This window comes from Ranitomeya variabilis, chromosome 1, assembly GCF_051348905.1.
Source record: "Ranitomeya variabilis isolate aRanVar5 chromosome 1, aRanVar5.hap1, whole genome shotgun sequence".
NCBI classification, from domain to species: Eukaryota; Metazoa; Chordata; class Amphibia; order Anura; family Dendrobatidae; genus Ranitomeya; species Ranitomeya variabilis.
Window position 1 is genome coordinate 338,535,281 of NC_135232.1, and position 25,125 is coordinate 338,560,405.

Below are 25,125 nucleotides of genomic sequence, written 5' to 3' on the forward strand. Positions count from 1 at the left end.
GAGAAACTTGGCAATCAAAAAGTACTTTAGCGTAGATATTTATTCAATGTGCAACTCACCACATTAAATAAATAACGCAACTTACCACGCGACTTCTGTTGCCCTCCATGTGCGTGGACACACTCAGGATTCCTCTTCGCATCCAGGCTTTTTTGAAAACTCTGTTGGAACCAGTTTTGACAGAATATACGTATTTCCCAGTATAATTGTTCTGATGAAGGTCCGGATGTGGACCGAAAACGTTCAACTTTTGTCTCTATGGATGCATATTGAATAAATAACTATCCACGCTTAAGTACTTTTTGAGAGCCAAGTTTCTCTATTGTCTGGATTGCTTTGGGCTGGATGCCTTACTTGAGCACCTAACTCGCATGATAGTACGCGTGCCGTGTTGTACCACTACAAAATAGAAGCACTTCACCGTCATATAAAATGGTGTCATTTACTTTTAGCAAGTTGCTCAGTTGCTCTTAGCTGGGTGGGGGAAAGGTACAGACTGAGGGCGGATTCAGGAGCTAATGCATGGTACGTGGCCCGGCGTCTTAACCATCACAAGTAATCCAGGGAACAGGGCCAGCTAGGGCGCCCCTAGCATTAGGTACAGAGAAGAGGCAAATAGTAGTATACACTAACCAGACTAACAAGGTAGTACGAATAAGGATAACAGAAAATACCAAACATACAAATATACTCACACATACAACAGAGGAAGGCACCAGGGAGTGGAGGATGAGGTTAAACCAATGTAGGAGAATAAAGGGAATTATCACAAACTCAAAACCTAGCAACAGTCACAGATAAATCCACCAAACACCTCCAATAACAACCACCACCAACCTCCAGCCATGTAGCATAAGCCCATTCTGACAATGAGTGCTAGCCAGGGCCCAGATTATATAGGAGAAGGGAGTGGCTAACAGTGAACAGCTGAGAACCTTAACCCAGGAAAGCTTCCAGGTGCGTTAACCGAGCAGATTAACCCCTGTACTGCTAAACAGGGCAGACAACGTTCGCCTGCGCCGAAGCAAAGGTATGAAGACCAGAAGAGGACGTCATCCTATGAAGATAGGAGGCACCGGACCCGGACACTCATCGGACCGGACCACAGCGGCCCCTGGGTCAGTATAATCTAACATCTTTTTCTCATCTTTCAGGATACATCGGGGGCTTATCAACAGCATTACAGAATGCTGTAGATAAGCCCCTGATGACGGTGGGCTTAGCTCATCTTCGATTTTGGAGGTAACAGGTTCCCTTTAACACATTCAATCGTGGGACTTATTCTCAAATCTATTGATTAAAATGTACTTTGCTTGTGGGAAAATTCCTTTAACCCCTGATATCGGACGTACTATCCCGTCGAGGTGGGGTGGGCCTGTATGACCACCGACAGGATAGTACGTCCAGCACGATCGGCCGCGTTCACGGGGGAAGCGCGGCTGATCGCGGCCGGGTGTCAGCTGACTATCGCAGCTGACATCCGGCACTATGTGCCAGGAGCGGTCACGGACCGGCCCCGGCACATTAACCCCCGGCACACTGCGATCAAACATGATCGCAGTGTTCCGGCGGTATAGGAAAGCATCGCGCAGGGAGGGGGCTCCAAGGGTCTCTTACCTCCTCCAAGATGGCCACGGCATCCAGGTCCTGCAGGGAGGTGGCTTCACTGCGCCTGCTCAGAGCAGGCGCCGGGAAGCCTGAATCTGTGCACCTCAGATCGCCGATCTGACAGTGCACAGCAAAGTGTCAGATCGGCGATCTTACACTATAACATCATGCCCCCCCCCCCTGGGGCAATGTTATAATGTAAAAAAAAAAAAAAAAAATCCCCCCCCCCAAAAAAAAATGCAAAAAAAAAAAATATTGTTCCTATAAATACATTTCAATATCTAAATTAAAAAAAAAAACAATAAAAGTACACATATTTAGTATCGCCGCGTCCGTATCGACCCGACCTATAAAACTGTCCCACTAGTTAACCCCTTCAGTGAACACCGTAAAAAAAAACAAAAAAAAAAAACACGAGGCAAAAAAACAACGCTTTATTATCATACCACCAGATAATAAGTGGAACAACACGCGATCAAAAAGACGGATATAAATAACCATGGTACCGCTGAAAACGTCATCTTGTCCCGCAAAAAACGAGCCGCCATACAGCGTCAAAGAAAAAATAAAGTTATAGTCCTCAGAATAAAGCGATGCAAAAATAATTATTTTTTCTATAAAATAGTTTTTATCGTATAAAAGCACCAAAACATAAAAAAATGATATAAATTAGGTATCGCTTTAATCGTACTGACCCGAAGAATAAAACTGCTTTATCCATTTTACCAAATGCGGTACGGTATAAACGCCTCCCCCAAAAGAAATTCATGAATAGCTGGTTTTTGGTCATTCTGCCTCACAAAAATCGGAATAAAAAGCGATCAAAAAATGTCACGTGCCCGAAAATGTTGCCAATAAAAACGTCAACTCGTCCTGCAAAAAACAAGACCTCACATGACTCTGTGGACAAAAAAATGGAAAAATTATAGCTCTCAAAATGTGGTAACGCAAAAAATATTTTTTGCAATAAAAAGCGTCTTTCAGTGTGTGACGGCTGCCAATCATAAAAATCTGCTAAAAAACCCGCTATAAAAGTAAATCAAACCCCCCTTCATCACCCCCTTAGTTAGTGAAAAATTAAAAAAATGTATTTATTTCCATTTTCCCATTAGGGTTAGGGCTAAAGTTAGGGTTTGCATTACATTTACGGTTGGGATTAGAGTTAGGAGTGGATTAGAGTTAGGGGTGTGGTTAGGGTTACCTTTGGGATTAGGGTTAGGCATGTGTTTGGATTAGGGTTTCAGTTATAATTGGGGGGGTTTTCACTGTTTAGGCACATCAGGGGCTCTCCAAACGCGACATGGCGTCCGATCTCAATTCCAGCCAATTCTGCGTTGAAAAAGTAAACAGTGCTCCTTCCCTTCCGAGCTCTCCCGTGTGCCCAAACAGGGGTTTACCCCAACATATGGGGTATCAGCATACTCAGGACACATTGGACAACTTTGGACATTGGTCCAATTTCCCCTGTTACCCTTGGGAAAATACAAAACTGGGGGCTAAAAAATAATTTTTGTGGAAAAAAAAGGATTTTTTACTTTCACGGCTCTGCGTTATAAACTGTAGTGAAACACTTGGGGGTTCAAAGTTCTCACAACACATCTAGATAAGTTCCTTGGGGGGTCTAGTTTCCAATATGGGGTCACTTGTGGGGGGTTTCTACTGTTTAGGTACATTAGGGGCTCTGCAAACGCAATGTGACGCCTGCAGACCAATCCATCTAAGTCTGCATTCCAAATGACGCTCCTTCCCTTCCGAGCTCTGCCATGCGCTCAAACGGTGGTTTCCCCCCCCCACATATGGGGTATCAGCGTACTCAGGACAAATTGGACAACAACTTTTGGGGTCCAATTTCAACTGTTACCCTTGGAAAAATACAAAACTGGGGGCTAAAAAATAATTTTTGTGGAAAAAAAAAAGAATTTTTGTTTTCACGGCTCTGCGTTATAAACTGTAGTGAAACACTTGGGGGTTCAAAGCTCTCAACACATCTAGACGAGTTCCTTAGGGGGTCTACTTTCCAAAATGGAGTCACTTGTGGGGGGTTTCAATGTTTAGGCACATCAGTGACTCTCCAAACGCAACATGGCGTCCCATCTCAATTCCTGTAAATTTTGCATTGAAAAGTCAAACGGGGCTCCTTCCCTTCCGAGCTCTCCCATGTGCCCAAACAGTGGTTTACCCCCACATATGGGGTATGAGCGTACTCAGGACAAATTGTACAACACCTTTTGGGGTCCAATTTCTTCTCTTACCCTTGGGAAAATAAAAAAATTGGGGGCGAAAAGATCATTTTTGTGAAAAAATATGATTTTTTATTTTTACGGCTCTGCATTATAAACTTCTGTGAAGCACTTGTTGGGTCAAAGTGCTCACCACACATCTAGATAAGTTCCTTAAGGGGTCTACTTTCCAAAATGGTGTTACTTGTGGGGGGTTTCAATGTTTAGGCACATCAGGGGCTCTCCAAACGCAACATGGCGTCCCATCTCAATTCCAGTCAATTTTGCATTGAAAAGTCAAATGGCGCTCCTTCGCTTCCGAGCTCTGCCATGCACCCAAACAGTGGCTTACCCCCTTATATGGGGGTATCGGCGTACTCAGGACAAATTGTACAACAACTTTTGGGGTCCATTTTCTCCTATTACCCTTGGTAAAATAAAACAAATTGGATCTGAAGTAAATTTTGTGTCTAAAAAAGTTAAATGTTCATTTTTATTTAAACATTCCAAAAATTCCTGTGAAACACCTGAAGGGTTAATAAACTTCTTAAATGTGATTTTGAGCACCTTGAGGGGTGCAATTTTTAGAATGGTGTCACACTTGGTTATTTTCTATTATATAGACCCCTCAAAATGACTTCAAATGAGATGTGGTCCCTAAAAAAAATGGTGTTGTAAAAATGAGAAATTGCTGGTCAACTTTTAACCCTTATAACTCCCTAACAAAAAAAAATTTTGGTTCCAAAATTGTGCTGATGTAAAGTAGACATGTGGGAAATGTTACTTATTAAGTATTTTGTGTGACAAATCTCTGTGATTTTATTGCATAAACATTCAAAGATGGAAAATTGCGAAATTTTCAAAATTTTCGCCAAATTTCCATTTTTTTCTCAAATAAACGCAGGTAATATCAAAGAAATTTTATCACTATCATGAAGTACAATATGTCACGAGAAAACAATATCAGAATCACCGGGATCCGTTGAAGCGTTCCAGAGTTATAACCACATAAAAGGGACAGTGGTCAGAATTATAAAAATTGGCCCGGTCATTAACGTGCAAACCACCCTTGGGGGTAAAGGGGTTATCTCTCAATCAGCAAATTGACAACTTTCATATTTCATGTTAAAATAGTTGGCTGTACTGAAAAAACCAAAACGCATACACAAATATACATCACAATGGCCAATGCCTTCAGCTGTTTTAAAAGAGTGTACTGCAGCTAAAGTGGAAACTTAAATAGTTATTAATCAATACCATGAAAACAATGTCCATGTCTACAAGGTGCACAGAGTTGAATGCCCAACAGAGAGTAAACTCGGCAAGCACCATCTATTTTTCCCTGCCAGAAATGCATTGTTAAAAGCCACGGCATATCCTGCTTTATAATCATTTGGATCAGTGATTGTGCATGGTATGTCAGAGGACAATTACAGAAATATACAGACAGACATTATCAGACATGAATTTAAATTGGTTTTGTAAGGAAAATGGTATTGTAGGCAGGTGGCGAATAGGGGCCACAGAATCCCAATCGGTATCTCTTCCTTCCTGGTTTTTGTCTCAATTCACAAGTGTTGGGATGAAAGTACTGGTGTCAAAGTGGAGTTGTAGTGGATTAGTGGAACACAGTAAAAGTATGACAAATATTACAGAAATATTACAGAACCTGGAAATTGAGGGTTTCTGTAAATGTACACTGCTCAAAAAAAAATAAAAGGAACACTAAAGTCCCACATCCTAGATATCACTGAATTAAATATTCCAGTTGTAAATCTATATTCATTACATAGTGGAATATGTCGAGAACAGTAAAACCTAAAAATTATCAACGTAAATCACAACTAATATCCCACGGAGGTCTAGAGTTGGAATGATGGTCAAAATCTAAGTGGAAAATGAAGTTACAGGCTGATCCAAATTTAGTGGAAATGCCTCAAGACAAGGAAATGATGCTCAGTAGTGTGTGTGTCCTCCACGTGCCTGTATGACCTCCCTACAATGCCTGGGCATGCTCCTGATGAGGCCGCAAATGGTCTTCTGAGGGATCTCCTCCCAGACCTTGACTAAAGCATATGCCAACTCATGGACAGTCTGTGGTGCAACGTGACATAGTGGATGGTGGAAGACATGATGTACCAGATGTGTTCAATCGGATTCAGGTCTGGGGAACGGGCGGGCCAGTACATGGTGTAAAATGACCGAGCAATCAACACAAGCCATAAGATGTTTAATATTTTATTTTCCAAATCAAAAAATGTGCATAAAACAAGCAACTGACTCTTCCAGGCAGAAGATCATTCTATAACATCATTGTTCAAGGTAAAGAATCTACTTGTGCGTTTCGGGAGTCCTTGAACAGAATATCAGTATCAAGTTAAAAGGGTGCTGGAGTTGGTTTGAAACACTTACAGCAGCAAGCCATTGAAATGCAAGTAGAAAAGATATATGCATCCCAGGAATCAGCTCCCTGCTCCGGACATTCTGTCAGTTTCCACAAAACCACCATCGATGACACCCCGACCACCTTCTCATGCAACTACTGCAGTTGTCAGGCGACTGGAGGTCATGAGGCCATCGCTAGAGGTGTGACAAAGACAGTCGTAAAAGTAGCACTTGAGTGAGGAGTGGACTACTGGGCTAGTATATCTTTTCTCCGTTCACCATTACTTGACACTTTCGGTCTTTGTAAACAAGCTATAATACCCCTTTGACAATCAGACATTACATAGTACACACATTATGCATATTTTCACATATTCCTTAGTAAGTCATTGGACAAGTACAGAAAAAGCAGGTAGTCTGAGGTTGATCTATTTGTAGGAAGCATGAAAGATAACATTTACTTGTTCATGTACATGGATATAGAAGTAGAAAGGCGCGTCTAAAGTGTAGAATGGAAACTGTACAATTTACAGGGGTTATGTGACATTCTGTACAGTTCATAACCTTAGAGGATGTAAATTTTTATTCTAAGGACGGACTGAGTACATAGAGCACATACACTGTGCGTTTCTAGAAAACATAATCATACAGAATGGGTTCTCTCTGCTAGAGGACTGAAATGACACAGACTGAAGAGAAGAGAAAGATATTATTAAAACACCACTCCAGTTGTTATTTTTTTCCTTCAGGTTTTACCTGCTGAACTAATGTCAGTTCCCTGCCCCCAGTAATATACTTGCCAGCCGCCGTCTTCTTCTGTTGATTTACATTGAGAGCCAGCAACCGTTATCCCTGACTTCTGGTCAGTTAGGAGCTGCGATCCCAAGGTGGTGGATAGGACTCAAGTTGGAAAGAGCTGAAGACGGCAGGTCCCATGGCAAGTATATTACTAGGGGCTGGCAACATGGATTAGTGATACCACTCTAGAGCTGAAAAACAAAAAAGGCCAGAGTCACATTAGTGTATAGCATGTGATGTGAGAGTATCAGATGTGATATGCTAATGACCCTCGGCTCCTGCTCTGCTGCAAGTGTGAGCCGAGTGTCAGTGCTCTGTGCTCCGAGCCGCTCACATGACAGGATTGGAGCACAGCTGAGGAGGAGATGGGGAAAGTAATTTATCCATCTCCTCTGCTGCTGGCGTCGATCGCACTGCACTCAAGTGACATCCGAGTGCAGTGCGATATTTCACTCGCACCCACAGTCGTTTAGGTGCAAGTGAGCAGAGTCTCGGTGCCAATCGCAGCATGCTGCGATTGTTCTCAGATGCCGATTTGGTATGAGAAATTAATCGCAGATCTGAACTGCCCCATAGAGTAACACTGGGCTGAGTGCTATATGAGGTTTTATCACATAGCACTTGGCCGTGTTATACGGTAGTGTGACTCTAGCCTTAGGCTGATAACAGGAAGGAAAGTGAAGAGTGGAAGGTGGTAATGAAGAAACAATTTAGGGGTAAGGATTTTTAACCTGTCACTAAAATGTAACAAGGCAAATGGCACTTTACATATTTAGCTGAAAGTTTAAAGTGAAGTAATGAATATGCCTGTAATAGAAAGAATTTAATGTAGCATAAGACAGGGAAAAATGGTTTGCTATGGGAAAACCCATATCTTTTTTTCTAAGACTTCATGTCCATTGCATACACTAGGTAATTTTTATTTCTCCATGATCAATTGAAACACAGGCAATAGCTGTGATGGCGCCACCTGGTGATACAGCATGAGTAGACACCATTAGTAACTAAAATGATCTGTATACGTTTTTTTTTTGGTATATTTAATTAAGGGATAAAAAGAGATCCATTTTTATGGTGTTGTGTCTACAGTGTAAGGACGCTAAACAAAGATGAACTCTTTAAAAATGACCTAGAACAAATATGAAAAGAAAACAAAAAGGCAGCCAGAACTAAATGATCTGTGTCATATAAATGGGTTTTAGATCATGAAACACTCCAAACCTTTATTTGTTGAAATTAAGCTAGCGGCATGTCACAAAACCTGAGGCAAACAAAGTGCCTTACAATGCTCGGATATGGTGGAAAGCTTTTCCCGGGAGCTCCAGAGCGGACTGAGTGCTTTTGTGTTAAATGTTGAAACTTTCTCCACATCCACACGTTCCTTTAATGTTCGGGTTATTAAATACAAACTCGCTGGAAAGTTTGTCCTCTACATAGTCCATTTCAGTTCCTAAAAGAGTTAGCTGAGCCTTCTTCTCTATGAACACTCTCACTCCTGCCATTAGAAAATAGAAAAAAAAAAAAGACTTTAGGAAGAGCAGAATGAAGCTGAAATTCCAACATAACCCTCAATTGTAACATAAAACTTAGGGTATGTGCACATGGCATCTTTGTGACACTGGCGTACCAGCATTGTTTTTGAAACAAAAGATTTGAAGAGTTTCTTCTGATTTTTTGGGGAATTTTGCAGTGGATTTGAAGTTGGTGCTAATTTTTTTTTATAACTTTATATATCATAGTGGCAGCTTCCAAGTGAAAGTGGACATTTCAAGTGCTTTTTCAGACAGAATCAGCACGAAAAAGATGTGTACATACATCAGTCCTTTTTTTTGCCGACTGATGGTCCGATATGTCTTGCTCTGACCCATTTTCAGAACAGAACTCACTATTCCAGGTGAATGGGTCAGTCACAAGAAACGAAAAACAAAAAGATAGATGCACATGGATGGCATATTAAAAAGAAAAAAAAAAAAAAAAAAAAACCTAAAACCTCAGCACACTGTTGAAACAACAGATGGATAAATAAATAATGTGTATAGTTCTCTCCTCATTACTACACATCTGTAGCTGTAATACACAACCCTTACATAGGACAGCAGTTTCAGCTGACAAACAGAATTAAGTTAGATAAACTCAATGTCTGTCTCCCCCAGGATCGTTACACTTGTCTTTATTACTGAATGTATAGGATATTTACACCTTCGTTACTTTAATCGATTTATTTTTGGATAAACATTTTGGTAATTGGTTTTCATTAAAGATTTTTCACTGTTTTGGTTAAAAGGCTGTTTCCTACACATAGTTGGCTACAAAATAAGTTAGCAGAGAATCCATCAGTGAACTGGATTTACTAAGCTCCTCTGAGCTTACTTATAACCACAACCCACAGCAAAGGGAAGCTGATCATTCAATGGATCGCCAAAGTAATTTCCGCCCAGCGCATTGCGTTCCCATGGAAGCGTGCCGCCCGGGGCAGATGTGACGCCAGCATAACCATGCATGGTATACGCGATCACTAGCTGCCACACATGAGTCATTTACACAATGCAGGAGCAATTTCATTGGACTCCCGCTCTATATACACACTCCCTCTTACCTCTTAATTCAGTTCCCTGTTGAAGCCATAGGCGAAACGCGCGTTGGGCAGGTGCAATGGCAGTGGGTTAGTACACTTCCTTACCATTACTTAGCATCAGTTTATAGCTTCTTACCTTGGTTTCCTCCTGCCATTTGTACACAATGATTTTTGATGCATACTAGTATGTATACATACTGAGATATATATATATATATTTCTTTCTATATGGCCATCTGTGTCTACCAGTAAGCACTTTAAATAAATTACAAGTGAATTATCCAAAAGTTATCTGAGCCATATACTACGTATCATGCATTCATAATGTGCACATATTGTGCTTTATTATAACACTTTTGGACATTGTGGTTACCTTGTTATCTTACTACCCCTGCACAAGCACTTTATGAGGTTCTTTCTTACCCTTTTCTTTTTGTAATTGCATTTTAATCATGTACTCAATAAATATATAATTTTATCAGTATATTTGGCTGAGTATCATATTTATAGGCTACATACCCATTATGGATGCACAGCAATAAGCTATTCTAATCCTTTTTGTGTTTTGATCATAAATCAGTAAGTAGAAAGAAGCTTCAGTTAAATATACAGTGCCTTGCGAAAGTATTTGGCTCCCTGGAACTTTTCAAACTTTTCCCACATATCATGCTTCAAACATAAAAATACCAAATGTAAATTTTTGGTGAAGAATCAACAACAAGTGGAACACAATTGTGAAGTTGAATGAAAATTATTGGATATTTAAAATTTTTGTGGAAATTCAAAAACTGAAAAATGGGGAGTGCAATATTATTCGGTCCCTTTACTCTCAGTGCAGCAAACTCACTCCAGAAGTTCATTGTGGATCTCTGAATGATCCAATGTTGTCTTAAATGCCTAATGATGATAAATATAATCCACCTGTGTGTAATCAAGTCTCCGTATAAATGCACCTGCTGTATGATAGTCTCAGGGTTCTGTTTGAAGCACAGAGAGCATCATGAAGACCAAGGAACACAACAGGCAGGTCCGTGATACTGTTGTGGAGAAGTTTAAAGCCGGATTTGGATACAAAATGATTTCCAAAACTTTAAAACATCCCAAGAAGCACTGTGCAAGCGATCATATTGAAATGGAAGGAGTATCATACCACTGCAAATCTACCAAGACCCGGCCGTTCCTCTAACCTTTCATCTCAAACAAGGAGAAGACTGATCAGAGATGCAGCCAAGAGGCCCATGATCACTCTGAATGAACTGCAGAGATCTATAGCTGAGATGGGACAGTCTGTCCATAGGACAACAATCAGTCATATACTGCACAAATCTGGCCTTTATAGAAGAGTGTCAAGAAGAAAACCATTTCTCCATAGAAAGTGTAATTTAAAGTTTGAAACAAGCCACTTGGGAGACACACCAAACAAGTGGAAGAATGTGCTCTGGCCAGATTAAACTCTTAGTGACAAAGCCAATTTGGTACTTAATGACCAGGCCAATTTTTACAATTCTGACCACTAACTTTATGAGGTTATAACTCTGGAACGCTTTAACAGATCCCGCTGATTCTGAGACTGTTTTTTCGTGACATATCATGTTAGTGGTAACATTTCTTTGATATTACTTGCGATTATTTATGAAAAAAACGTAAATATGGCAACATTTTTCAAAATTTTACAATTTTCAAACTTTGAATTTTCATGCCCTTAAATCAGAGAGATATGTCACACAAAATAGTTAATAATAACATTTTCCACATGTCTACTTTACATCAGCACAACTTTAGAAACAAATTTTTTTTTGTTAGGAAGTTATAAGGGTTAAAAGTTGACCAGCGATTTCTCATTTTTACAACCATCTCACATTTAAAGTCACTTTGTACATGACAGAAAATACCCAAACTTGACACCTTTCTAAAAACTACACCCCTCAAGGTGCTCAAAACCACATTCAAGAAGTTTCTCAACCCTTTACGTGCTTCACAGGAACTGAAACAATGTGGAAGGAAAAAAATGAACATTCAGCATCTCCCACTCACACACCACCTCCTCACCTCGCCCCCTATCTGTCGGAGTCCCACAAGGTTCAGTCCTTGGGCCCCTGCTCTTCTCAATTTACACCTTTGGCCTGGGACAGCTCATAGAATCTCATGGCTTTCAGTATCACCTCTATGCTGATGACACACAGATCTACATCTCTGGACCAGATATCACCTCCCTACTAACCAGAATCCCTCAATGTCTGTCCGCTATTTCATCCTTCTTCTCCGCTAGATTTCTGAAACTTAACATGGACAAAACAGAATTCATCATCTTTCCCCCATCTCACGTGACCCCCCCCAACGAACCTATCCATTACAGTACATGGCTGCCCACTCTCCCCAGTCCCACAAGCTCACTGCCTCGGGGTAATCCTTGACGCTGATCTCTCCTTCAAACCACATATCCAAGCCCTTTCCACTTCCTGCCGACTTCAACTCAAAAATATTTCACGAATCCGTACATTCCTCAACCAAGAATCTGCAAAAACCCTAGTCCATGCCCTCATCATCTCTCGACTTGACTACTGCAACCTCCTGCTCTGTGGCCTCCCCTCTAACACTCTCGCACCCCTCCAATCTATTCTAAACTCTGCTGCCCAACTAATCCACCTGTCCCCCCGCTATTCCCCGGCCTCTCCCCTCTGTCAATCCCTTCACTGGCTCCCCATTGCCCAGAGACTCCAGTACAAAACCCTAACCATGACGTACAAAGCCATCCACAACGTGTCTCCTCCATACATCTGTGACCTCGTCTCCCGGTACTTACCTACACGTAACCTCCGATCCTCACAAGATCTCCTTCTCTACTCCCCTCTTATCTCCTCTTCCCACAATCGTATACAAGATTTCTCTTGCGTATCACCCCTACTCTGGAACCCTCTACCACAACACATCAGACTCTCGCCTAACATCGAAACCTTCAAAAAGAGCCTGAAGACCCACCTCTTCCGACAAGCCTACAACCTGCAGTAACCACCGATCGACCAAACCGCTGCATGACCAGCTCTATCCTCACCTACTGTATTCTCACCCATCCCTTGTAGATTGTGAGCCTTCGCGGGCAGGGTCCTCTCTCCTCCTGTACCAGTTATGACTTGTATTGTTTAAGATTATTGTACTTGTTTTTATTATGTATACCCCTCCTCACATGTAAAGCGCCATGGAATAAATGGCGCTATAACAATAAATAATAATAATAATAATATTTAACTTTTTTTGCATCTTCAGAACCAATTTTTTTTATTTTCACAAGTGTAAAAAGAGAAAATGAACCACAAAATTTGTTGTGCAATTTCTCCTGAATACACCGATACCCCATATGTGGGGGAAAATCACTGTTTGGGCACGCAGCAGAGCTTGGAAGAGAAGGAGTGCCATCTGACTTTTTCCATGCAGAATTGGCTAGAATTGAGATCGGACGCCATGTCGCGTTTGGAGAGCCCCTGATGTGCCTAAACAGTAGAACCCCCACAAGTGACACCATTTTGGAAACTAGACCCTTTAAGGAACTTGTCTAGATGTGTGGTGAGCACTTGGAACCCCCAAGTACTTCACAGAAGTTTATAACAGAGCCGTGAAAATAAAAAAAAATCTTATTTTTTCCACAAAAATGATCTTTTCGGCCCCAAATTTTTATTTGCACAAGGGTAACAGGAGAAATTAGACCACGAACGTTGTTGTGCAATTTGTCCTGGGTACGCCGATACCCCATATGTGGGGGTAAACCACTGTTTGGGCGCATGGCAGAGCTTGGTAGAGGAGTTCCGTTTGACTTTTTCAATGCAGAATTGGCTGGAATTGAGATCGGACGCCATGTCACGTTTGGAGAGCCCCTGATGTGCCTAAACAGTGGAAACCCCCCACAAGTGACCCCATTTTGGAAACTAGATCCATTAAGGAACTTATCTAGATGTGTGGTGAGCACTTGGAACCCCCAAGTACTTCACAGAAATTTATAACGTAGAGCTATGAAAATAAAAAATCCTTTTTTTCCCCCTCAAAACTTTTTTTTTTTAGCCCACAATTTTTTATTTTCACAAGGGTAACAGGAGAAATTGGACCCCAAAATTTTTGTCCAGTTTGTTCGGAGTACGCTGATACCCCATATGTGGGGGGGCACTGTTTGGGCGCATGGCAGAGCTTGGAAGGGAAGGAGCACCGTTTTGGAATGCAGACTTTGATGGAATGCGGGCGTCATGTTGCATTTTCAGAGCTCCTGATGTACCTAAACAGTAGAAACCCCCACAACTGACCCCATTTTGGAAACTATTCCCCCCAAAGAGCTTATCTAGATGTATGGTGAGCACTATGAACCCCCAACTGCTTCACAGAAGTTTATAATGCAGAGTCGAGAAAATAAAAAAAACACCTTTTTTTTTTCCCACAAAAATGATTTTTTAGCCCCCAGTTTTGAATTTTACCCAGGGTAACAGGAGAAATTGGACCCCAAAAATTGTACAATTTGTCCTGACTACGCTGATGCCCCATATGTGGGGGTAACCACTGTTTGGGTGCATGGCAGAGCTCAAAAGGGAGGGAGCACCATTTGACTTTTTGAGCGCAAAATTGGCTGTCGCGTTTGGAGACCCCATAAACAGTGGAAACCCCCCAATTCTAACTCCAACCCTAACCCCAACACACCCCTAACCCGATCCATAATCCTAATGACAACCCTAACCCCAACACACCCCTAATCCCAACCCTAACCATAACCCTACTCAAAACCCTAAGCCCAAGACACCTCTAATCCTAATCTCAACCCTAAGCATAACCTCAAACCTAACCCTAATCCCAATACATCCCTAATCCCAACCCTAACCATAACCCTAACTTTAGCCCCAACCCTAACATTAGCCCAAACCCTAACTTTAGCCCAACTGTAACCCTAATTGGAAAATGGAAATACATACATTTTTTTATTTCATTATTTTTTCCTAACTAAGGGGGTGATGAAGGGGAGGGGGGGTTATTTACGATTTTTTTCTTATTTTGATCACTGTGATAGGATCTATCAGTGTGACCAAAATGAAACAAGAGGAAGAATCTTCCTCTGCCGGCCGTCAGATCACAGCAGGCGCACTGTGCATGCGCCCGCCATTTTCTTACTGGAGGAAGATGCTGGCGGCCGTGAGGGGAAACAGGAGGACCCAGGGACACCAGTAAGTATGAGAGGTTCCCCGATCCCCCCCATTTCTCTGTCCTCTGATGTGCGATCAGATCAGAGGACAGAGACATTGATTGACACATCGCACTTTTTTTTGCGGTCGCCGATAAACTTAATATCGCAAAACAGGGGTCGGTAAAAACAAACCCCGATCATGTTCTTTGGGGTCTCGGCTACGCCCGGCAGCAGAGAACCCAAGACCTGTTGGTTGCCGGTCGGCAGGCGCATTGCGCCCGCCATTTCTTTACTGGAAGATGGCGGCGCCCATGGGGGAAGCACGAGGAGCACCGGGAGACACCGGTAAGTATCGGGGACCCTATTTCTCTGATGTGCTATCACATCGGAGGACAGAAATTAAATGGCAAAATCGCGTTTCTTTTTTTTGCGGTCGCCGGTAAACGATTAATTACCGGTGATTGCAACCCGGGTGTTGGTAAAAACAGACCCGAATCATGTTCTCTGGGGTCTCGGCTACCCCCGGCAACCGAGACCCCAGAGAAAATCTGACTCTGGGGGCGCTATACACTTTTTCTACAGTGCCGTTAATTAACTGCGCTGTGGTTTAAGTACCCTTAACTGCCGCTAAAAGGTGTATCAGCGGTCGTTAAGGGGTTAAACCAAAATCGAAGTTTTTGGCAACAATGCCAAACGATGTGTTTGGCGTAAAGGCAACACAGCTCATCACCCTGAACACACCATCCCCACTGTCAAATATGGTGGTGGCAGCATCATGGGTTGGGCCTGCTTTTCTTCAGCAGGGACAGGGAAGATAGTTAAAATTGATGGGAAGATGGATGGAGCCAAATACAGGACCATTCTTGAAAAAAACCTGTTGGAGTCTACAAAAGACCTGAGACTGGGACGGAGAATTATCTTCCAACAAGACAATGATCCCAAACATACAGCAAAATCTACAATGGAATGGTTCACAAATAAAAGTATCCAGGTGTTAGAATGGCCAGTCAAAGTCCAGACAGCAATCCAATCGAGAATCTGTGGAAAGAGCTGAAAACTGCTGTTCACAAACGATCTCCATCAAACCTCACTGAACTCGAGCTGTTTGCCAAGGAAGAATGGGCAAGAAGTTCAGTCTCTCGATGTACAAAACTGATAGAGACATACCCCAAGCGACTTGCAGCTGTAATCGCAGCAAAAGGTGGCGCAACAAAGTATTTGGTTAAAGGGGCCAAATAATATTGCACGCTCCACTTTTCAGTTTTTGAATTTCCACAAAAATTTTAAATAACCAATAAATTTCGTTCAACTTCACAATTGTGTTCCACTTGTTGTTGATTCTTCACCAAAAATTTACATTTGGTATCTTTATGTTTGAAGCATGATATGTGAGAAAAGGTTGAAAAGTTCCAGGGGGCCAAATACTTTCGCAAGGCACTGTAGATATAAGGAGTAGCAAAACTGTCTCGCAGGCTGATTGACTGATAGAATTTCAGTTCACTTATTCTGCAGCCAGCAATATACACAAAGACAACCCATAGCAAAAATGTATTTTTCGCTCAAAATACATGCAAAGCGATCCCATGAATGATAGGGGACTGAAGGGTTACTATAACAGCTGGGGATCTGCTGAAGACCCCATCGCTGTCATCTCGGCCCTCCTATGAAGCTCAGCAGTAGGAGCTCCACTGGAGACAGATTTTTACCATATCCTGCAATAATGCAGTATTGAAGTAGATCGTATAAGTGATCAGCCCATTGTAGGTTCAAGCATCTGAAGTGTACTAAAAAAAAATGTAACAAAATAAACATTAAAAGTAATATATGGACAATCAGGTTTCTATGTCATTTTTAATGCATAATTAAGCTATAAACGAAAAACCTCAATAAATGGCAGAACTCTGGTTTTTTTTTTAATTTTTTTGACCATTTCATGGTGCAATTCAAAACTACACCTTGTCCTGCAAAAAACAGGCCTTCATATGTCTATGTTGACATAAGAATAAAAAAAGTTATAGCAAGGCAAAAACTAAAAAAATCCCCTGGTCCTTTAAGGGATAATAAAGACTTACCATCTTGAACTACTTCCTCGTCTGAAACTCCCTTGGCCTTTACATATTCTAGATAATAGGACAAGCCATTGCAGCCTCTTGTACGGACACCCACTTTCAGGCCAATCTAGAAAAGAAAGTCTGGTTATAGAACATCTATGACCACCTCACATTGTAGTTGTCAATCTTGGGGAGTCACTTTCTCAGCACAGAAGAAAACAACCATCTTCTACAAGACGGGGGTAGATTCAGAATAGATTGCTTTATGCTATATGTGCCCTGAATGAAAATAAAATTAAATATTCAGGGACCCGATGATCGGTACAATGTCAAGATCCCAAGCTCATTTTATCATACCCAAGTAAATGAATACATATTTTTTTATTTCACTGACAGCATTGTATTATGTGGAGGAAAATGGGTTAAAATTTTTTATTCTTACTGTGAAGTGTTAAGGGAAATCTATCTGCAGTTTCCTGCAGCCCACACCAGAGGAAGCATAAGGATATATGCACACGCTGTGGATTTTGCTGCCGATCCGCAGCAGTTTCCCATGCGTTTACAGTATAATGTAAACCTTTGGGAAACGAAATCCTCAGTGCACATGCTGCGGAAAAAGCCGCGCGGAAATGCAGCGGTTTACATTCCGCAGCATGTCAATTCTTTGTGCGGATTCCGCTGCGGGTTTACACCTGCTCCAATAGAAAACTGCAGGTGTAAACCCGCAGCGGAATCCACAATAGAAACCGCGATAAATCCGCAGGAAAAACCGCAGCGGTTTTGCCCTGCGGATTTAACAAATCCGCTGCGGAAAAATCCGCAGCCCTCACAGGTACGTGTGCACATACCCTAAAAACCAGACAGGCTCCCTCCTACTTTTTAGAGAAAATATAGCTTGAGACATGTGCTCAGGTGTTTGCATAGATCTGTCAGTTCAAGCGATTGGCTAAAATCGGGAAGCCTATCTTGAAGTACCGACGGGTTCCTTTTAAAACTTCAAAGTGATTGTCAATCCATAGAATAGAAATAGATCATCAATATGAGAGCGGAGAGAAGCAGCACCTGGAAAGCCCACCAATGAGCTGAAATCTGCTTCTGATGGATAGAAGTGATGTACGGGGCAGACACTGCATTCCTGTACATTGCTTATTGGTATCAGCCGAGTACTAATGTTTATTCTCTTACTCAAATGAAGGGGATATAAACGGGATCATAAACCAATCTCATAGTAGTGATCTGTCATACAAAGTACTCCACTTGTTAAAGGGGCTGTTCAGTTTAGATTCAGTGACACATTAGGGAAAGTTTTAAAAATGGGACCTATGACTCGGATCTGCCCAGATAATGTTACAGTGGAGGAGGAGATGAACTAATTTAGAGTCCTTTAGGAGGAAATTTAGTAAAATTGGTATTTGAGTCCTTGTTAAGAGTTTCCGAAGAAGCTGATCATAGGGTGTGATGCTGCAATGAGCCCTTGGTTAAAGCCTGTGATATCCTGGAGAACAATCAGCAATGGTGCAATTTTACTGCAGCACCACCAGAGGGAAGATAAAGTATTATACACATCAAAGGACTGTCTAATGCATGGACGTGTCATGATCTCTAGAAAGGCACCATGAGTAAATGCTATACATTTGCCAACATAAGGTTCCTGATTGCCCTCTGCCAACTTATAGAATTTGTTATCGAAATTAGATTACAAATCATTGTCCTACTTACATGGTCAGGCTTCTCTTCTAGTAGTTGCTTTACTTTGTTCACAGCAGATGGCGTCTGTAGGAATACAGTTATTTTATTCTAGCGAATGTCAATATTGAAGCAGTATCAAACAACCATAGCTCATCAGGAACAGAATCTTCTTAAATCTGTTTAAAGGGATTGCCTACTACTAGACTAAAAAAGACAAAACATACTCACCTCTACTCCCACCAGGCAGTGGCTGTGCTAGGAGGAACCAGCACACTACAGGCAGTGGCCGTGTCAGGAGGAACCAGCACACTACAGGCGGCGGCCGTGCCAGGGGGAACCAGCACACTACAGGCAGCGGCCGTGCCAGGAGGAACCAGCACACACAGGCAGCGGCCGTGCCAGGAGGAGCCAGCACGCTGCAGGCAGCGGCCGTGCCAGGAGGAACCAGCACGCTACAGGCGGCGGCCGTGCCAGGAGGAACCAGCACACTACAGGCAGCGGCCGTGCCAGGAGGAGCCAGCACACTACAGGCAGCGGCCGTGCCAGGGGGAACCAGCACACTACAGGCAGCGGCCGTGCCAGGGGGAACCAGCACACTACAGGCAGCGGCCGTGCCAGGGGGAACCAGCACACTACAGGCGGCGGCCGTGCCAGGAGGAACCAGCACACTACAGGCGGCGGCCGTGCCAGGAGGAGCCAGCACACTACAGGCGGCGGCCGTGCCAGGAGGAACCAGCACACTACAGGCGGCGGCCGTGCCAGGAGGAACCAGCACACTACAGGCGGCGGCCGTGCCAGGAGGAACCAGCACACTACAGGCGGCGGCCGTGCCAGGAGGAACCAGCACACTACAGGCGGCGGCCGTGCCAGGAGGAGCCAGCACACTACAGGCGGCGGCCGTGCCAGGGGGAACCAGCACACTACAGGCGGCGGCCGTGCCAGGAGGAACCAGCACACACAGGCGGCGGCCGTGCCAGGAGGAACCAGCACACTACAGGCGGCGGCCGTGCCAGGAGGAACCAGCACACTACAGGCAGCGGCCGTGCCAGGAGGAGCCAGCACACTACAGGCAGCGGCCGTGCCAGGAGGAGCCAGCACACTACAGGCGGCGGCCGTGCCAGGAGGAGCCAGCACACTACAGGCGGCGGCCGTGCCAGGAGGAACCAGCACACTACAGGCGGCGGCCGTGCCAGGGGGAACCAGCACACTACAGGCGGCGGCCGTGCCAGGAGGAGCCAGCACACTACAGGCGGCGGCCGTGCCAGGAGGAGCCAGCACACTACAGGCGGCGGCCGTGCCAGGAGGAACCAGCACACTACAGGCAGCGGCCGTGCCAGGAGGAGCCAGCACACTACAGGCAGCGGCCGTGCCAGGAGGAGCCAGCACACTACAGGCGGCGGCCGTGCCAGGAGGAGCCAGCACACTACAGGCGGCGGCCGTGCCAGGAGGAACCAGCACACTACAGGCGGCGGCCGTGCCAGGGGGAACCAGCACACTACAGGCGGCGGCCGTGCCAGGAGGAGCCAGCACACTACAGGCGGCGGCCGTGCCAGGAGGAGCCAGCACACTACAGGCGGCGGCCGTGCCAGGAGGAACCAGCACACTACAGGCGGCGGCCGTGCCAGGAGGAACCAGCACACTACAGGCGGCGGCCGTGCCAGGGGGAACCAGCACACTACAGGCGGCGGCCGTGCCAGGAGGAACCAGCACACTACAGGCGGCGGCCGTGCCAGGAGGAACCAGCACACTACAGGCGGCGGCCGTGCCAGGAGGAACCAGCACACTACAGGCGGCGGCCGTGCCAGGAGGAACCAGCACACTACAGGCGGCGGCCGTGCCAGGGGGAACCAGCACACTACAGGCGGCGGCCGTGCCAGGAGGAGCCAGCACACTACAGGCGGCGGCCGTGCCAGGAGGAACCAGCACACTACAGGCGGCGGCCGTGCCAGGAGGAACCAGCACACTACAGGCGGCGGCCGTGCCAGGAGGAACCAGCACACTACAGGCGGCGGCCGTGCCAGGAGGAACCAGCACACTACAGGCGGCGGCCGTGCCAGGAGGAACCAGCACACTACAGGCAGCGGCCGTGCCAGGGGGAACCAGCACACTACAGGCGGCGGCCGTGCCAGGAGGAACCAGCACACTACAGGCGGCGGCCGTGCCAGGAGGAACCAGCACACTACAGGCGGCGGCCGTGCCAGGAGGAGCCAGCACACTACAGGCGGCGGCCGTGCCAGGGGGAACCAGCACACTACAGGCGGCGGCCGTGCCAGGAGGAACCAGCACACACAGGCGGCGGCCGTGCCAGGAGGAACCAGCACACTACAGGCGGCGGCCGTGCCAGGAGGAACCAGCACACTACAGGCAGCGGCCGTGCCAGGAGGAGCCAGCACACTACAGGCGGCGGCCGTGCCAGGAGGAGCCAGCACACTACAGGCGGCGGCCGTGCCAGGAGGAGCCAGCACACTACAGGCGGCGGCCGTGCCAGGAGGAGCCAGCACACTACAGGCGGCGGCCGTGCCAGGAGGAACCAGCACACTACAGGCGGCGGCCGTGCCAGGAGGAGCCAGCACACTACAGGCGGCGGCCGTGACAGGGGGAACCAGCACACTACAGGCGGCGGCCGTGCCAGGAGGAACCAGCACACTACAGGCGGCGGCCGTGCCAGGAGGAACCAGCACACTACAGGCGGCGGCCGTGCCAGGAGGAGCCAGCACACTACAGGCGGCGGCCGTGCCAGGAGGAGCCAGCACACTACAGGCGGCGGCCGTGCCAGGAGGAGCCAGCACACTACAGGCGGCGGCCGTGCCAGGAGGAACCAGCACACTACAGGCGGCGGCCGTGCCAGGAGGAGCCAGCACACTACAGGCGGCGGCCGTGACAGGAGGAGCCAGCACACTACAGGCGGCGGCCGTGACAGGGGGAACCAGCACACTACAGGCGGCGGCCGTGCCAGGAGGAACCAGCACACTACAGGCGGCGGCCGTGCCAGGGGGAACCAGCACACTACAGGCAGCGGCCGTGCCAGGGGGAACCAGCACACTACAGGCAGCGGCCGTGCCAGGGGGAACCAGCACACTACAGGCGGCGGCCGTGCCAGGAGGAACCAGCACACTACAGGCGGCGGCCGTGCCAGGAGGAACCAGCACACTACAGGCAGCGGCCGTGACAGGAGGAACCAGCACACTACAGGCAGCGGCCGTGGCACATATGGCGAGTGCCCAGCACTGCAGCCAGGACAGGACACCTTACAGAGGGCAGGCTCCTTGTGTGCTCACTACGGGCAGCCTATTCTCTCCTCACACATTGTAACAAGCGGATGACAGACATATTATTGGGGATAACGTCACACTTGTCCCTCACAGGCCGCGTTACCCACCAGTGTCAGAGCAGCCCGGGTCGCCTGCAGCTTCCTTTTACTGACCGCCTTGATGGTCGCCCTCACAAGCGAGGCGGACATGTTGTTGTTGTTCTCACCCTCTCCCCCATGAACCGGAGGAGCTAGCTCCCAGCCTCCCAGCAATAACACACAGGACAAGCCGAGGTGACAGCGACTTCACTGAGACTCCTCCCTCTAACGCCCAGCGGATTGGACGAACATTGTATATCCGGCTGTGAGCTGCCAGTGCGCCTGCGCAGCCATCAGTAGGCAGAGCACGGTGTCCTTGTTACACAACGCGCAGGGGGTTAATGAATGTTACTAGTACCAGCTATGAAGCCTAAAATGCTGCCGGCTGCAGACGGAGCATAAAGTTGACCGTACCCAGGAGAAGAGCTGCAGAAATGGCCGGTTTTAGGATTTTAAAGGTGTTATATGTATGTAAACCCTTAGAATTCCAATGGTTAAAAATAGTAAAACCGTATTCGCCAAGCCGTGCCCCAATGCCATGTGTGCGGCATAGGGAACCCTGGAGTCGGAGTTGGCAGTAGAGATGAGCGAACATTGTCGGCCCCTCCTCATTCAGCGCTTATCATATAGCTGCCTCCGAACCGGCTACCTGGATCGCTCCCGATAATCAGCTGCTTGTAGGACGTGTCCTGACTGTCACATAGAATATCATCAAAATGTTAATTTCAGTTCTTCAACAAAAAAAGTGAAACATAGAGTCATCACTAACAGAGTGATCTGTTTCAAGTGTTTATTTCTGTTAATGTTGATGATTATGGCATACAGCCAATGAAAACCCAAAAGTCATTATCTCAGTAAATTAGAATTAACAAAAAACACCTGCAAAGGTTTCCTAAGCGTTTAAATAGGTCCCTTTGTCTGTTTCAGTAGTTTCCACAATCATGGGGAAGACTGCTGATTTGACAGATGTCCAGAAGGCAGTCATTGACACACTCCACAAGGAGGGTAAGCCACAAAAGGTCATTGCTGAAGAAGCTGGCTGTTCACAGAGTGCTGTATCCAAGCATATTAATGGAAAGTTGAGCGGAAGGAAAAAATGTGGTAGAAAAAGGTGCACAAGCAACTGGGATAACTGCAGCCTTAAAAGGATTGTTAAGAAAAGGCCATTCAAAAATTTGGGGGAGATTCACAAGTAGTGGACTACTGCTGGAGTCATTGCTTCAAGAGCCACCACACACAGACATATCCAGGACATGGGCTACCAGTGTCCCATGCCTTGTGTCAAGCCACTCATGACCAATAGACAACACAAGAAGCGAATTACCTGGGCCAAGGAGGAAAAGAACTGGACTGTTGCTCAGTGGTCCAAGGTGTTGTTTTCAGATGAAAGTAAACTTTACATTTCATTTGGAAATCAAGGTCCCAGAGTCTGGAGGAATAGTGGAGAGGCACACAATGCAAGCTGCTGGAGGTCTATAGTGAAGTTTCCACAATAAGTGATGGTTTGGGGAGCCATGTCATCTGCTGGTATAGGTCCACTGTGTTTTATCAAGAACAAAGTCAGCGCAGCCGTCTACCAGGAAATTTTAGAGCACTTCATGCTTCCCTCTGCCTACAAGCTTTTTGGAGATGGAAATTTCATTCTCCAGCAGGACTTGGCACCTGTCCACACTGCCAAAAGTAGCAATACCTAGTTTAAAAACCCCAGTATCACTGTGCTTGATTGGCCGGCAAACTTGTCTGAACTTAACCCTATAGAGAATCTATGGGGTATTGTCGAAAGGAAGATGAGAGACACCAGACCTAACAATGCAGATGAGCTGAAGGCTGCTATCAAAGCAACCTGGGCTTCTATAACACCTCAGCAGTGCTACAGGCTGATTGCCTCCATGCCAGGCCGCATTGATGCAGTAATTGGTGCAAAAGGAGCCCCGAAAAATTATTGAGTGCACTTACTGAACATACATTTCAGGCCAACATTTTGGATTTTAAAATAATTTTAAAGCTGGTGTTATAAAGTATTCTAATTTACTGAGATATAGGGATTTTTGTGTACTCACCGTAAAATCCTTTTCTCCGAGCCATTCATTGGGGGACACAGACCGTGGGGTGTATGCTGCTGCCACTAGGAGGCTGACACTAAGTGATACAAAGAAAGTTAGCTCCTCCTCTGCAGTATACACCCTCCTGCTGGCTCTCAGCTAACCAGTTCGGTGCAAAAGCATTAGAACAATAACAACATACGAGAGTATAACATGTCAAATTATATATATGACAGTATAGCATGTCAAATTATAAAAACAAGCACAAAGGGTGGGAGCTGTGTCCCCCCAATGAATGGCTCGGAGAAAAGGATTTTACGGTGAGTACACAAAAATCACTATTTCTCCGTCGCCTCATTAGGGGACACAGACCGTGGGACGTCCCAAAGCAGTCCCTGGGTGGGGACAACAGCAGATCAGGCCCTGTGTAACCGCTACTTACAAGTGCGCCACCGCGGCTTGCAGAGTCCACCTGCCCAGACTCACGTCTGCGGAAGTCTGGGAATTATAGTGCTTCAAGGATGCATGCGGACTGGACGAACCCGCAAAACTGATAGACGTGCCTTGCTGACGCCTGGTGTCTAGAACCCAAGAAAAAACTGGATCGATCGAGTGGAGTAAAAATAGGCTGACGTCTAACACGGAAGGACTTCTGGATGTGTGAAGAAACCACTATGCTAACATGGCCGAAGAAACGGCTAAGCCCTTCCTGAAAACGGCAGGAAGCCCAAATGAAGTGTCCATCCTCTTGGAAGGACGCCGACCTCGTCATGTACGTACTCAGGGCCCTCACATTGTCCAGGGTATGGGGAACCCATTTCGTTTTAAGGACCGGAGTGGAAAGAGAAGAGGGAAGAACGAGTCCTTCGTAACAGTGGAAGTACGATACCACCTTTGTAATAAGAGACGAGGACGGCCTGAGGACAACCTTGCCTGGATGGTAATAAGGAAAAAGGTCTGAAGGAGCAGAGTGGCCAGCTCCGAAGACACATCTGAATGACATGATCGCAGAGAAAAAAGGGGAGCGGGGACCTCGCAGTATAGCAAAGTCTATCCAGATCACAGAGTCTACTGTAAAACTCCCAGAACTATTAAAGACCCAAAGTGTAAAGACATACGATAGGGAGACCACATGTGAAAACTCTCTGCAAGAAAGTCCTTGCAGTTTTGTTGCAATAAGGTGGAAAAATACTAGGTCCACTAAACAAAAGAACCTAACACCTGACTTGGCCAGTGCGGATCTCCCAGGAACAC

General features: G+C 45.8%; 1 protein-coding gene across 1 annotated transcript; it reads right to left on the bottom strand.

The window, feature by feature from the left end:
* Positions 1-6,049: 6,049 nt before the first annotated feature.
* Positions 6,050-22,294, bottom strand: ISCA1 (iron-sulfur cluster assembly 1). The gene is made up of 4 exons (XM_077299537.1): positions 21,860-22,294; positions 18,511-18,564; positions 16,813-16,918; positions 6,050-8,505 (listed from the first exon to the last, which is right to left on the bottom strand). The coding sequence occupies exons 1-4, from the start codon at positions 21,938-21,940 to the stop codon at positions 8,357-8,359; spliced, it is 390 nt and encodes a 129-aa protein (XP_077155652.1). The 5' UTR covers positions 21,941-22,294; the 3' UTR covers positions 6,050-8,356.
* Between the last annotated feature and the right edge of the window lie 2,831 nt (positions 22,295-25,125).